Below are 15,819 nucleotides of genomic sequence, written 5' to 3'. Positions count from 1 at the left end.
GGAGTGACTCAGTTTCCTTAGGTAAATGCTGAGGTCATATTTAAGTTCAAGACTGGAGAAGGGAGAGGGCAGGTAAATTTTTTCCCAAAGACGGAATATTTTAAATTTTAGAAAGCTTGCTCAATGCACAGATGGTCGATTACTTAACACTCTCAGCAGAGTCTGGAATGTTAAGAGTTCACTGTTTTCCCAGGGAAAGGTATAAATGTTTACAATAAGTGAATATCAAGATGGACTATGGCTACTCATTAGGTTACATCTGGTTCTGTAGCCTTTAAAGGATACCAAACTTGGGGGTGGGGGAGGCGTCGGTTTCTAGAACTTTATAGTCTTATCTAATTAGAGAGCTGAGATCTGAGCATCAAGGTACCAAGCAAACGCCCAGTAAGAAAGTCTGTGAGACTTTTTGTTTTTTGCCAGTCCTGGGGCTTAACTCAGGGCCTGGGCACTGTCCTTGGACACTTTTTGCTCAAGGCTAACGTTCTGCCACTTGAGCCACAGCACCACTTCCAGCTTTTTCTGTGTATGTGGTACCGACCAATTGAACCCATAGTTTTATTCATGCTAAGCAGGCACTCTACTACTAGGCTACGTTCCTGCCCCTGTGAGAATTTTTATCTTCAATGAACCAGCAAAAAGCTAGCAGTGGATCTGTGGCCCAAGTGGTACAGCACCAGCCTTGAGCAAAAATGCAAAAGGAGAGTGCTCAGGCACTGAATTCAGGTCCCAGCACTGGCACAGAATAAAAAGAAAAAAAGATAGGGTGGGGAGTTTGGACAAGTGTAGAGTACTTGCCTAGTATACACAAAGATCTGGGTTCGATTCCTCAGTACCACATACATAGAAAAAACCCAGAAGTGCTGCTGAGGTTCAAGTGGTAGAGCTCTAGCCTTGACAAAGACCAAGGACAGTGCTCAGGCCCTGAGCTCAAAGCCAGGACTGGCAAAAAAAAAAAGATAATGGAGTGTGAAATAAATTTCTAAGCAGTTACAAGGATTGAGATCATACTGACACAAAGACTGAGCAAGTACAGGGCCTGGTGCCATAGAGCCTCCCAATGAATAAGAGGTAAATGTTAAAAAAAGGATTAGAGGGGCTGGGAGTTTGGCCTAGTGGTAGAGTGCTTGCCTAGCATGCATGAATACCCGGGTTCGATTCCTCAGTACCACATACATAGGAACAAGCTGGAAGTGGTGCTGTGTCTCAAGTGATAGAGGTCTAGCCTTGAGAAAGTCCAAGGAAAGTGCTCAGACCCTGAGCTGAAGCCCAGGACTGGCAAAAAAAATTAGAGATGAGGCAGCCCAGGGCCAGATTTTGTGTGTATCTGCCAGTCCTGATGCTTGAACTCAGGGCTTAGCCACTGTCCTTGAGCTTTCCCAAAGCTAGAGCTCTACCACTTGATCCACAGCACCACTTCTGGCTTTTTCTGTATATGTGGTACCAAGGAATCAAAGCTGAGACTTTGTGCGTGCTAGGCAAGCACTCTACTAAGCAACACTCCTAGTTGAGGGCGAGATTCTTAATCTGTAACTTCAAGAATGTTCTGACCTAACTGCTGGGCCTCAGTTGTCTGGTTCTGAGATGGGTGACTAGTCCCTCTTTAGATGAGGAATGGGGAAGGAAAATAAATCTCTTGCTGGGTGCATGGTAAGATAAGAGGATAGCTCTTATAGCACAATGCTGAGTGACAAAATTGTTGGTATTTGCAGAATATATTTTCCTCAACAAATAATTCCTCCTCGTTCACCTTCATGGTTGCATGAGACATTCACCTGGCTGTCTGGAATCTGAATCACCAAGGTACTATAATGAACACACTCATCCAGAATGGACATTGGTTTCATTCTCATATCATAAGAAGTAGAGAGTACCAAAACCTAGGAAATTTTATCCCAAGAGCTCACCTACTCTTCTACTCACATAGCTAGGTCCTCTCAAAGATGAAAAAGCTCCCCCTTTTTTCATGGAAGCTGCTAAATGAAAGGGCTGAAATTTACTTTTCCCAATGCCAAGCGTGTGCTTTCCAACTGTCATGAATGCCTGAATTTCTGGAACAGAACAAATTTGAATCCCTCGGGGCTTTTGAACTTTCAGTTTCCACTGCTATCAATGCCTTTCCCCAGCTTCTCATTTATCTAGCTTGAAGTCATTCAGGTTCCAGCTAGAATATTATGACTTCAGAAAAGTTAGTAGTCTTCCATCATCAATCCCAACATACTTTTTGTTTTATTTGAGACAGAAATTTGCCATATAGCTCAGACTAGCCTTAATCTCTAAATCATTCTGCCTACACCTCCCAAATACTGGCATTACAGAAATATACCACATACCCAACTATAACCTCCTTTTGCTATATTTTGTGCCTGTGCTAGAGCTTGAATTCAGAGCCTAGGCACTGTCCCTTAGCTTCTTCACTCAAAGCTGGCACTCTACCAGTTAAGCCATATCTCCTCTTCCAACTTTTTGGTGGTTAATTAGAGATAAGAGTCCTCCTTGAACTTTCGTGTTTAGGTTAGGCTGGCTTCAAAATCAAAACCTGGATAAAAAAATACATACTGGAAGCCTAGCACTGGTGGCTCACACCTGTAATCCTAGGTATTCAGGAAGGACAGATCTGAGGATCATAGTTCGAAGCCAGCCTGAGTAGGAAAGTCCATGAGACTCATCTCCAATTAACCACCACAAAACTGGAAGTAGTGCTGTGGATCAAGTAGTAGAGTGCTAGCCTTGAGCAAAAAAGCTAAGGGACAGTGCCCAGGCTCAGAGTTCAAGCCCCAGGACCAGCAAAAAAAAATTACAATTAGTGTCAGACTGCAATAAAACAAATATGTGAGATTTAGCTGTGGGAATGACAATCCTTTTACACAAAAGGTGGCTAAACAGAGAGAAGTATGCTTTTTAAATGTTCTGCTGAACTATTTGAATATGTTATGTGCATAATGGTTTAAAAATGTGCTTACTATTTTTTAAAACAGAAATAATACAAATACAGAGTGAATATGCATATATTACACAGTAAATATAAATGAATAGCAATACATTGTACAAGATGTACTAAAGAATAATCAACATTTTTAGAAAACGGCAAAAAAATTACTATTATCAGATGTCAGCCTCTTGAGTAGCTACTTCCTTTTGCTATTTTGTAATCATCTTATCTCTCTGATATATTTTATTTATTCATTTTCAAGTCTGTTTTCTCTAACATGTCTAGCCTTATTAGACCAACTAGACAAGGGTAGAAATTATGTCTTGCTCCTCCAGCATCTCCATACTACCTACTCTATTGCAAGATATAGAGTTGAAGTTCAATTACTACTTGTTAAATATAGATGATATGGAGAAGACAGACATGGAAAGGAAGCTTTGATTCATCTTCATTCCACATCCTCCTTACCTTAAGCTATTAGCAATCTGTGGGCCTCACTTTTCTCCTCTGTGAAATGGACTGATCCAAATTGCTGTGTAGGTTTGCAACTAAGTAATAACAAATATTGTACAAAAGCCAGTAGCAGAGATGAGATTAAGTAAAGGGTGGCTGGGGTTACTATTATTAGTCCTCTGATGTACCCATATTTATAGGAATGAGGTACTAGAGCCCTTTCCTGAGTCACACTTCCACCAAGCTGAGTCAGGGAGTGAGCTGAAATCCACTCACACAGTCCCCAATAACATCTACAGCACTGACTATTCAAGTGATCACTTCTTCCCGGGGTAGTGGCACACACCTGTACTCCCAGTGTTTCAGAAATTCAGGCAGGAAAATTTTGAGTTGGAGGACAGCCTGGATTACATAGCAAGTGCCAGGCCAATCTAGGGTAAGGGCTATTTAGTGAGACTGGCAAGTAAGCAAGCAAGAGAAACAAAAGGAAAGCGAATATTCCAGTCCCTGCCAGCACCTCATGTGCAGAATTTCATACTCTGATCATGTAATTTTTCTCTTGCCTCCCCACCTCCTCCCATAGGGGGGAAAGTTGCCTATTCCGGCCCAACCACAGCTTCCCTCCTTGGGGGATGGGTGTGTTCAGGATGTGGTGACAGACAACAGAGGTGACTGGATATTTCTGATATTGGCTAGCACCTGCCTCAGTGCTCCCCTGGTTGGAGCCCTGCCGTCTGTAAAAGCTGGGACTGCGGAGCCTAGTTCCCAGGATGGAGGAAAAGCTGGGACTGGGAACGCCCAGAGCATGGCATGTGCACACAAGTCCCAGCTGCAGTTTTTGTCACCATCTATGGAAAAGGGGGGCATGGCTCAAAGTTTCTAACAGCCTTTTTTAGCCTAGCCTGGCCTGGCCCGCCTGCTGACTCACACCTTCCCGGCTCTATCCCAAAGGGGGTTCCAGGGCGGGGAGGGTGGCAGTGCTTCAGCCAGTAAAAGCTGGCCTTTTAGGCCGGAAGTGGAAGACCACAGTCTAGCGAAGAACACCACCCTGCTTCTAGATTTGCTGTCCCAAACTTCAGCTGGGGATCTGGACGATTCTGAGCAGCAACAGTGCGTATACTGGCACACTCTAGGACAGGCTCACTTCTGCAGCACTACTACCCATGCCAGGAGCGATCTGTGTGTGTGTGTGTGTGTGTGTGTGTGTGTGTGTGTGTGTGTGTGTGTGTGTGTGCATGTGCACAAACCCTTGCCCCTTGCACACCTCCAAATTGATATGGAGAGAAGCAGGAATTGGTCAATTGGTCATGAGAAGCGGGGAGGAGTAGAGCACACCGAGTTGTGGAGTCCAAAGCATGAAGGAAAGTGCACACAGCTGTCCGGTAGTTTCGAGGCCCTCCTTGAAACTAGATCGACCCACCCCCTTCTGTCCAAGGTGGACTGGGGAGCCAGCCCCACCCTGCCTGGGGCAGCTGGCAAGTCAAGACTGGATGCAACCATCCTTTTTTTTTTATTATTAGTTTCCTCTCCCGGAACTAGCACGGAGATGGGGAGGGAGGGGCCCAGGAGAGCTGTACAACTGAGGCTGTGAGGGGTGTGGACCAGAGGGAAAGGGGACCACGCCAACGGGAAGCCTGAAGGAGGATGCTAGTGCATGCCTGTCTGGTTATGCCTAATCTTGGCTGGAGCATAGCAGTTGAGCTCAGAGCTGTCCAATGTTAGCTCAGTGTCTTAGTCTTCCCGCAGCCATCTCTTGATCTAGTTGGGCGGTCCTTGGGACCCCTAGGGCCTGTGAGAGCCGCTCTTCGCTGGGCACCAGCCAGGGCCCTGGGAAACTGGGAGTTCGGTCATCCAGGACCGGAGTGGGAACCTCAGGGCTTTCAGCCACTGTCTCGGGTCTAGGCTCAGGACTTCCTCGGATCTTAGGCGTCCTACAGGATCGTGAGTGGTGAACTGGGGAAATGCTGGCTCTTCGAGATTTCATGGTCCCCGGACTTCTAGGATTTGAACTACCATCTGAGAATAGAAAGACCTTGGGTTAGATAGGGTGGTGGGATGAGGAGTGGAAATTGGGGTCCTTGGCTGACAGTGGTGGAGATTGCAACAGAGACCCGCCTCTTGGGAAAAATCTCCCTTCAAGGAATGGAGGTGCCCTTCAGTGACCAGCAACCAGCCCTACCCCTTACAAAACCCAATACCTGTTTTCTGTGACTCCCCCTACCCTTGATCTAAAACATTCTCTTCAGAAATAATTACCTGCAATCCCCAAAAGAAAGCAAAACTACCTTAGCCTAGGGAGTAGGAACTTCACCAGCATGAGATCTCTCCTGCCACATTCTCCCTCCCTTAGCTCCCAATCATTTCTCTCCTTTAGGAAAGTATCTAGAACTGGATCCCTACCATGCAATCTCCTCCCTGCAGTCATCCATTTCCAACTCTTCCCCTTCCATCAACTTAGACTCCTCCTTCTGAATACTCAGTTCAATTTCCATTCTCTCTTCTGCATACCAGAAAGCCTCCTCACTGAAACTCCTGCTCTAATGTGGGCTCTCCTCCTTACCCTAGCTTCTAAGTATACTATAACCACACTGAGATAACATTGATCCTCTCCAGTGAGACCACCAAACCCTTCCTACCCATGATCCTAGTCTCTCTGCTCTGTGAGCCTCTCTTTCTCCTCTTAGATCTCTGCCCTTCTCCCCTGGGAAACCCACCACCTTACCTCCCTTCTGGAATCTTCCCACCCCTTCAAGTGTTGGGGAGCATTGGATCTCTTGAGGCCTGTGGAGGAGGAGATGGAGCCGGGGCCCTCCATCTCGGATCCGCTCCAGGACCTGGGCATGTGTGAGGCCTTCAGTTGAGTCTCCATTGATAGAAAGCACAAGGTCCCCAGCCTACCAGACATACGCAAAGTGTTGTAAAAAGGACAGATGAACATCACTAGACAAAGGCAGAAGGTCATACCTATGATCGCTGGGTGTCTTAGGGCTAACCTGCAAACCACAGCGCTGGGCTGGTCCATCCTTCAGCAGTGCACGCACAGCCAATGGAGCATCCTCTGGTATATCCCTGCCTCCACTTAGGGTGAGGCCAAAGCCAGCAGGACCACGGAGAAGCTCCACAGAGAACCGACCAGAGGATTGGGGTGGCTTTGAAGCACAATGGGCCTTACCCTGGGTCACTGGAAGTGTCGCAGTACATTTACCCAGGGTATCTGATCGACGATGCTGGAGTAAGGACATCAGTGTACATATATTGCCAGCCTCAAGGCAGGTGGCATGGACTAGGAGGAAGTGGTACCTGGGTATGATGTTCCGCTAGAGTGGTATGAGGCAGGCGACTATCTGTGACTTCTATATCGGCAGAATCCAGAGCATTAACCGCTAGAGAATGAAAGATGCAGAGAGGGATATGGAACAACAAGCCAAGAAAACACCGTACATAGGACCAGTCCTGAGTTACCATTCTGGCCTGATGTCTACAATTCACATATAGACTCACCCATCATTTTACTATCTAGAGATCACTCCCTGCCCCCCAGTAATAACTGTTCTGAGTTCAACCCACAAGAATAACTGTTCTGACTCCACCTTCTTAACAAATAATCCTGGGCCAGATATTTGAATAATCCTCCAGATCTTCCAACCTGCCACTAATAACATGCAGCATTCATACCTCAAAACACCCAAGCCCCGCCCTCTGGCTGCTAAACTTCAACTCATTCCTCACTTTCAAAACCGTCTTCAATACATTCAGTTTGCACCCCGAACTGGCATTCCAGCCTTGGCCCTTTGGTGAGTCCCAACCCCAACCCTTTCCAGACTCCATCGTACCAGAAATATGTGCAGCCCCACTGAGTCGAGTAACTACCCAGCCTTGCACCTTTAAGGAATCTACTGGCACTAGCTAATCGCAACAACCACAAAGGGATACGCCCCCTCGAAACAACTCGAAACCCCGCCCTCTCGAATCACATCCTTGGGCCCGCCCAGGGGAGTAACTAACAATCCTAGGCCTGTAATTTCAAACCCAGCAGCCACTCTAGTTCCACCCCTCTGAAGGCCCGACCCTCCCCGTGCCTGTCACTCACCCTCCTTGGGGCGCAGTCGCAATGTGGTCCCTGCTCTCCTTACCAGAGCTGACACGTCTGCCGCAGCTCTGGCCGCCAGAGGACGCGCGTCCAGCCGCGCCAGGAACTGCCGGGACCTGGGGCTAGCGGATGGGGGAAAACCGCGCCCTGCATGCGAGAGGAGAGATTGATCACAGCACAGATCTTGAGCCACGGCAAACACCCACGATTCTGAGGTTCTGAAACCTATGCATAGATCTCAAGATACCCGGGGACTCCTGGCCACCGTCTCCCATGTTCTAGAAGTCGCCTACTGATTGATAGAGAATAGAACATGGCCGTTATAAGCCTGAACCTCTTCCTTGAGCACACGATTCCAGGAGATAGCCATTTGACTGTCCCAACATTATATATTTCTCTAGAGCTCCCCAACTGACCCTTAATAACTAGATGTCAAATTTCATCCACCATGTCCTCTGGGATAACCCAAAAGAATAATCTCCCCTTCCCAGCCCTGGGACCCCCTCGATATTCAAGGCAATCCTAGCTACTTCCCTGCAGTTCCCTTAGAGGTCCTGTTTCCCCCACTCGACCCAAAAGCGTCCAGATTCCTCCTCCGCAGCGCCCCAGCCTGCCCTCCCCCAACACTGAATTCACTACAACCCCTGAGAACGTAGGCGTCCTCAGACACCTCCCGACACAATTCTCCGGACACTCTTGAGCCCGCTCTGGTCTGATGTGCCCCCCATACACCAAATCCATGCAAGTGACTTTGGGCAAGAAGCCTGGAGCAAAGACATGGTCTTGGACTCCCTGGTTGCTGCTGCTTGAGCGTCAGTGCTACTATTTGCCATCTGTAGGATGGAAAAGGTGAGCTGCAGACAGATGGGGCAAGGGCCCCACAGAAAACGCTCTGCTTCCCTCCCTCTCTGCCCCCCACACCTGTACCTCCTCTGCTTCCTTTAGGATCTGCGGTGTTCCCTGCTCGCGACTCCATGGCCAGTGGTCTGTCCACTGGACTCACGGCTGCCCAGTGACGAGTATTTAGCACAGGGGCGAGCTCACCTGGCTCCTTGCCCAGGCCTGGACACGGCTGGGGCCGATCAGTCCCCAGTGCCTGGCATCCTAACCCGCGCGGTGACCTACCTGGCTGCAGGCAAGGAGACCTGGCTGTGGAGTCAGTAGGATCCCTTGGCCTGGCCCTTCCTCGGGCACTGCTGCGTCTATTCACTGACCACCCTAGATAACACTAAAAAGCCTGTTGCAGAAGACAAGAAGAAATGGAACTTAACTATACTGCTGATGGAAATGTAAGACAGTATAGAAACTTGGCAAAACACTTTGGCAGCGTCCTAAATAGGTAAACATACAAGTACTTTATTTTCCCTCCAGTATGTTTATCTAAAAAAAAAAGACACATTATATAAAGACCTGTGTAGTGTGCTGGTGGTAGCAGCAGGTTTGTAATCTCAGCTACTCAGGAGGCGGAGACAAGAGTGTTCAAGGCCAACCAGGGCAAAGGTAGGAGTTATATTCGATTTCAAAAGCAAAATAGGTTGGGGGTGTGACTTAGTAGTAGACTGTTTGCCAAACAGGCATGTCAACCTGTGTTTGATTCCTCAGTACCATATAAACAGAAAGAGCCTGAAGTGGTGCTGTGGCTCAAGTGGTAAAGTAGTAGCTTTGAGCAAAAGAATCTCCGGGACAGCTCCCAGGCTCTGAGCTCAAGCCCCAGGCCTAGAAAAAATAAATAAACAAGGGGCTGGGAATGTGGCTTAGTGATAGAGTGCCTGTCTAGAATGCATGAAGCCCTGGGTTCGATTCCTCAGTAACATACACAGAAAAAGCCACAAGTGGTACTGTGGCTCAAGTGGTAGAGTGCTAGCCTTGAGCAAAAGAAGCACAGGAACAGTGCCCAGGCCCTGAGTTCAAGCTCCAGGCAAAATACATACATACACACACATACATACATACGGCATAACTCATGTGGTAGAGCTGCTTGCCTAGCAAGTGTGGAGGTCCTGGATTCAATATCTAGTACCACAAATAAAACATGTGTAGCATACTTGGGGTACCTTTATTTCCTGCCATATTTGTCATGGGTTGTCATAATGAAACATTACAGACTGATTGCTGAAACAACAATAATTGGTTTCTTACTATTCTGCAGAGTAGAAATCCAAGATTCAGGTGCTAGCCAATTTAGGTCCTGCTTGGTTCTCTTCTTTGGTTTGCCCATTGGCTGCATTTTAGCTATGTATCCACATGGAGTTAAGAAAGAACCCTCAGCCTCAGGAACTCCTTCCCAGTTTCTTGGGATTGTATCTCCATAACCTGAGAGGACCTAGGCTAACCAGAGGCATGTCCCACCAACACACTAGTCTGACGAGTCTTTCCAGGCAGCCAGCATCTGCCCTGTAAGATTTCACAAAAGGGGAGCCTGGCTACCGTAGTGATCAGGAAACGGCACAGGAAAGGAATCAGATGATCAATTCAGATAGCATTACTAAATGTCATGTGGTTTTTGTCTTTTGAAGAAGCTAGACTTAAAAGGTTACATAAGCTAGGCACCAGTGGCTCATGCCTGTAATCCTAGCTGCTCAGGATGTGGTTCAAAGCCAGACTGAGTAGGAAAGTCTGTGGGACTGTCATCTCCAATTAACTACCAAAAAGCCAGAAGTGGAGCTATTGCTCAAATGCTAGAGCAATAGCCTTGAGCACAAAAGCTCAAGGACAGCATCCAGGCTCTGAGTTCAAGTCTCAAGACTGGCACAAACACACACAAGAAGATTACATAGGTGTGCGTGTGTGTGTGTGTGTGTGTGTGATGAATTAACTATAGGAGCTGTTTAGGAAGATGCTGGGGAAGGAGGAGAGAGATGGCTCACACCTGCAATCTAGCTACTCAGGAAGTAGAGATCTAAGGATTATGGTTCGAAGGCAGCTCAGGCACAAAACTCCATGAAACTCTTATCCTCAATTAACTACCCAAAAAGGAGAGGCTAGGAACGTGGCTTAGTGGTAGGGTGCTTGCCTAACATGCAAAAGCCCTGGGTTCGATTCCTCAATATCACATACCCAGAAAAAGCCAAGTGGTGCTGTGGCTCAAGTGGTAGATCATTAGCATTGAGAAAGCTCAAGGACAGTGCCCAGGCCTTGAGTTCAAGCCCTAGGACTGGCACTTCAAGACCCACTACTTTCTGTACTAGTATCAGGGCTTGAATTCAGGACCTCAAGCTCTTCCTTAGCTTTTTTTGGACACAGCTCACACTCTACCACTTCCACCACAACTCCAGTCCACTCTCCACAATAGTAGCAAGTTTTATCTAAATTAATAAATTGAGTGAAGCTGGGGGATATATTGATTTAAACTGTGAATGATGCTGAAGGGGGTAAATGGTTTATAGTGATGAATGGATAAACCCAAGATCAGCACTGATCTAAACTCACACTACTGCTGAGCACTGGTTGCTTACACTTCTAACACTAGTTACCCGAGAAGCTGAGATCTGAGGATATTAGTTTGAAACCAGCTGAGGCACACAAATTTAGACTTGTCTCTACCTTCCAAAAAAATCTGAAGTGGGCTGGGAGTTTGGCCTTGTTAGAGTGCTTGCTAGCATGTACAGAGACCGGGGTTCAATTCTTCGGTACGACATACATAGAAAAAGTGGTGCTCTGGCTCAAGTGGTAGAGTTCTGGTCTTGAGAAAGCCCAAGGATAGTGCTCAGGCCCTGAGTTCAAGCCCAGGACTGGCAAATAATGTAAAGTGGAGGTATAGCTAAAGTGGTAGAGCATCAGATTTAAGCAAAAACAAAACAAAAAACAATTAAAAGCATGGCATCCTTAGTTCAAGCCCTACTACTACTACACACACACATGCGCGCTTTCACACGAAGATAAATAGCAAGAGACTGGCGGCTCATACCTATAATCCTAGCTACTCAGGAAGCTGAGATTTGATGATCATGGTTCAAAGCCAGACTGTGCAGACAAGTCCCCATGAGACTCTCATCTCCCAGTAACCACTGAAAAATCAGAAGTGGCACTGTGACTCAAGGTGTAGAGAACCAGCCTTTGAGCACAGAAAGTTTCAGGCACAGCGCCCAGGCCCTGAGTTAAAGCTCCACAACCGAAGAAGAAAAGAAGGAGGAGGGAAAGGAGGAGGAGGAGAAGAAGAGGATGGGGAGAGGAGGAGAGAGAAGGTAGAAGAAGAAGAGGAGGAAGAAGAAGGAGGAGAAGAAAGCCAGGCATGGTGGCTTATGCCAGTAATCCTAGTCACTAAGGAAACAGACCTGAGGATCCCAGTTCAAAGCCATCCCGGGCACTAAAATCTGAGACTTTTATCTCCAATTAATCACTAGAAAATTGGAAGTGAGGCTGTGACTCCAGAGGTAGAGCAGTAGCCTTGAGCTGAAGAGCTCAGAGACAGCACCCAGGCCCAGAGTTCAAGTCCCATGAAACATCTAAGAAGACCACACATGTCAGGGAGCTGATACACTTTTCTTAATCACAGCATGTTTCTTTTGGAAAACTATTGATGGACATATTTGAATCATATTTATTTATGAAAATTGAATTTTGAGCCTGGCACGGTGGCTCATGCCTATAATCCTAGCTACTCAGGAGGCTGAGATCAGAAGATCAAGGATCAAACCCAGCCCAGTCACAAAAGGACCTGAGACTCTTAACTCCAATTAACTTCTAGAAAATGGGAAGTGGGGCTTGTTTCAAGGGTAGGGTGGTAGCCTTAAGCTGAAGAGCTCAGGGACTGAGCTCTGGCTAGAGCTCTACCACGTGAGCCTCAGCAACACTTCGGCTTTTTTCTATGTATGTGGTACCCAGGAATGGAACCCAGGTCTTTGTGCATGCTAGGCAAGCACTCTACCACTAGGCTAAACTCCTAGCCCTGACATAACATTCTTAAAAGGAGCTAATTAGGGACCGGGAGTTTGGCCTAGTGGTAGAGTGCTTGCCTAGCATGCATGAAGACCCTGGTTTGATTCCTCATACCACATACATAGAAAAAAAGCCGGAAGTGGTGCTGAGGCTCAAGTGATAGAGCTCTAGCCTTGAGAAAGCCCAAGGACAGTGCTCAGGCCCTGAGCTCAAGCCCAGGACTGGCCAAAAAAATATGTTATGTCAAGCTGGGCAGTAGTGGCTCACGCTTACAGTCCTAGGTATTCAGGATGCTGAGATCTAGGGATTGTGGTTCAAAGCCATCCTGGGTAAGAAAGATCATGAGACTCTTACCTCAAATTAACCACCAGAAAACTAGAAGTGGAGCTGTGGCCCAAAGTTGTAGAGAAATAGCCTTGAGCAAAAAGAACTCAGGGACAATGCCCAGGCCTTAAGTGTAAGCCCATGACCAAAAAAGAAAAAAAAATTGTGCCATTATTTTTCTGATACGGTCTTTGGAGCAACATACATACTGTTGGGTGTGAAGACTAAACAGAGGGCTTCAGTAGAATGTAAACACATACTTGTAACATTATTCAGGCACTAAGTGTGTGTGTGTGTGTGTGTGTGTGTGTGTGTGTGTGTGTGTGTGTGTGTGTTGGTATTGGGGCTTTGTTGGTATTGGGGCTTGATCTCAGAGGCTTCAAAGCCTTGCACTTGGCTTTTTCCCCTCATGGCTATAATCTACCACTTCCAATCTGTTTTGTTGTGTTTTTTGGTTTGTTTTTTTTTTTGCTGGCTAACTGGAGATTCATAAACAGTTTGTTTGTTTTGTTTTGTTTTGTTTTTGTCAGTTGTGGGACTTGAACTCAGGGCCTGGGTATTGTCCCTGAGCTCTATCAGCTCAAGGATACCAACCTACCCCTTGAGTCACAGTACCACTTCTGGTTTTCTGGTGGTTATTTGGAGATAAGATTCTCATGGATTTTCTTGCCTGGACTGGCTTTGAACTGTGATCCTCTGATCTCAGCCTCCTGAGTAGCTAGGATTACAGGCATGAGCCATCATGATTGGCTCATGAACAGTTTTGTGTAGGCTGGCTTTGAACATTTTTTGCTGGTACTGGGACTTGAACGCAGGGCCTAAACACTGTTCTTGGGTTTTCTCAAGGCTAGAGCTCTTTCACTTGAGCCACAACACCACTTCTGGCTTTTTTCTATATATGTTCTACTGAGGAATTCTAGACAAGCTAGACAAGAACTCTACCACTAGGCCAAACTCCCAGTCCTGATTTTTTTTATGGGCTGTGGAGCTTGAACTCTGGACCTGGGTGCTGTTCCTGAGGTCTTCAGCTCAAGGCTAAAGCTCTACCACTTGAGCCACAGCGCCACTTCCTGGCTTTAGATCTCAGCCTCCTGAGTAGCAAAGATTATAGGTATGAATGACTGGTGCCAAGATTTAAAAAGTATAATATTTGCCTGGAGCCAGTAGCAAGCCTATGCAGAAAAGTCCTCTGTGCAGGAGCATTAGCTCATGCCTATTAGCCCAACTAATTGGGAATGGTTAACCTGGAGACCAGCCTGGGAAAAAACTTCAGAGGACCGTCATTCCTCCCGTAATATTCATTAATGTCCTATTCTGTATTCCTATACAGTGACCTCAGAACCTCCTCAATTCTAGGCCACTACCACTTCACTCTGACCGGAACCCTGCCCTACCGACCTATTTATTTTTGTTGGTCCTGGGGCTGGAACTCAGCTTTTTCACTCAAGGTTAGTGCTTCACCACTTTGAGCCACAGTGCCACTTTTGGTTTCCTGGTGGTTAAAGAGTGACATGAACTTTTCTCTCTGGGCTGCCTTTAAACTGTGACCCCAATTTCCCAGCTTCCCCATCCCCTTCCAAATCCGGGCTGGAAACCATGTTAGGTAAATAAGTGTTCACAGCAAATTAAATGAGAGCCTACTCTGGGCAAAGTCTAGTTGGAAGTTGTAGAATTCCAAATCTGTCGGCCATTCCAATTCTAAGTCCCTGGATTTAGCAGTCAGCATTCAGACAGTGCCCTAACTTTTCTGGATCTAACTTTTCTGGAAAAACAGCATTCTGTGAGTGGAAGGAGGAGCCTAGTTCAGCTAGGATCCTGTTAACAGGGGCAGGACCTGAGGCCAAGGGAGACCAAAAAACACTCCTGTACAAACCAGGCCTCCTAGTCAGCTGCCAGGTAGGTCACGGTTTGGGTAGGGTGCCAGGCACAGTACTGGCCAGTCTCAGTGCCCAGAGCTGGTCAGGCCACGAGGGAGTGTGTCTGTGTTCCCAATATGTCACAGATAGCTCTGTATGCATTCAGGGGACACCACAGTTTCCAGGAGGCGTAGACCCACCCAGGTCTGATAAGGGAAGAAAAGGAACTATTCCAGGATCCCTTTGAATCACCTATCTGCTATTCGCCTTTTCCATCTTGCAGATGATCCTCAGAGCAGCTCTTGTAGCCAAGTGGCAGAGGCAGCGACAAGGGCCAATACCTAGGCTTTCCATTCCCAAGCACTTCACACTATTCACAGCACCTTCCCACCCCTCCACAGAGAGGGAAGCAAAGTAGGGGAGGCACCTCTGAGAAGTCCCCTGCTAAATAATCAGGGCTTGGTCTACTTGGGATGCCTGGCACACAGGATTTATAGTGAACTGGGTGTGGGAACAAGGATCCTCTAGACAGCAGTGAAGAGGGAAATTTGTTTTGTTTGTTTATTTTCTTGCTAGTCATGGGGCTTGAACTCAGGGAATAGGCACTGTCCTTGAGCTTTTGCTCAAGGCCAGTACTCTACCACTTGAGCCAAAGCAGTGAAGAGGGAATTTGGAGGAGCTTTAGACCATGTGAGGAAATAGGGCCCCTAAAGCAATTGTCTGGGGCAGGGAAAGCGGGAGAAAAACATGAAAAGGGGTAACAATGTTTACGAAGTAATGTACTCACTACTTTATGAATGTTACTGTAACCTTTCTATACACCACTCTTACCAAAATAAAATAGACAAACAAATAAAGCACTTGCCTAGGATATCTGGAGGGGGAATCAGTGGCTCCTAGGGCAACAGGAAATCTGGTAGAATTACAGTCCTCAAATGTAATTTTTTCCTCAAATGTGGAAAAAAATCTGCCTGCCCATCTCTATCCCTTTTTTTTGCCAGTTCTGAAGCTTGAACTCAGGGCGTGAGCACTGATCTTGGTCTTTCTCAAGGCTAGCACTCTACTACTTGAGCTACAGCAACACTTCTAAATTTTTCTGTGTATGTGGTACTGAGGAGTAGAACCCAGGGCTTCGTACATGTTAGGCAAGCACTGTATCACTAGGCCACACTCCCGTCCCCTCCCTATCCCTCCCCACCCCGTTTTCTTTGCCAGTCCTGGGGCTTGAAGTCAGAGCCTGAACACTGTCCTTGGGCTTTCTCAAGGCTACTGCTCCACCACTAGAGCCA

General features: G+C 46.9%; 1 protein-coding gene across 1 annotated transcript; it reads right to left on the bottom strand.

Annotated features, from left to right (window-relative positions):
* Window positions 1-4,915: 4,915 nt before the first annotated feature.
* Window positions 4,916-8,458, bottom strand: Magix (MAGI family member, X-linked). The gene is made up of 6 exons (XM_090327074.1): window positions 8,400-8,458; window positions 7,473-7,619; window positions 6,683-6,765; window positions 6,376-6,609; window positions 6,105-6,276; window positions 4,916-5,398 (listed from the first exon to the last, which is right to left on the bottom strand). The coding sequence occupies exons 1-6, from the start codon at window positions 8,446-8,448 to the stop codon at window positions 5,106-5,108; spliced, it is 978 nt and encodes a 325-aa protein (XP_090183200.1). The 5' UTR covers window positions 8,449-8,458; the 3' UTR covers window positions 4,916-5,105.
* Between the last annotated feature and the right edge of the window lie 7,361 nt (window positions 8,459-15,819).

Source organism: Megascapheus bottae, chromosome X (assembly GCF_031878675.1).
Source record: "Megascapheus bottae isolate mThoBot1 chromosome X, mThoBot2.hap1, whole genome shotgun sequence".
Taxonomy (NCBI): Eukaryota; Metazoa; Chordata; class Mammalia; order Rodentia; family Geomyidae; genus Megascapheus; species Megascapheus bottae.
The sequence above is the reverse complement of the archived record's forward strand: the minus strand, read 5'-3'. Positions and strand labels throughout refer to the sequence as shown.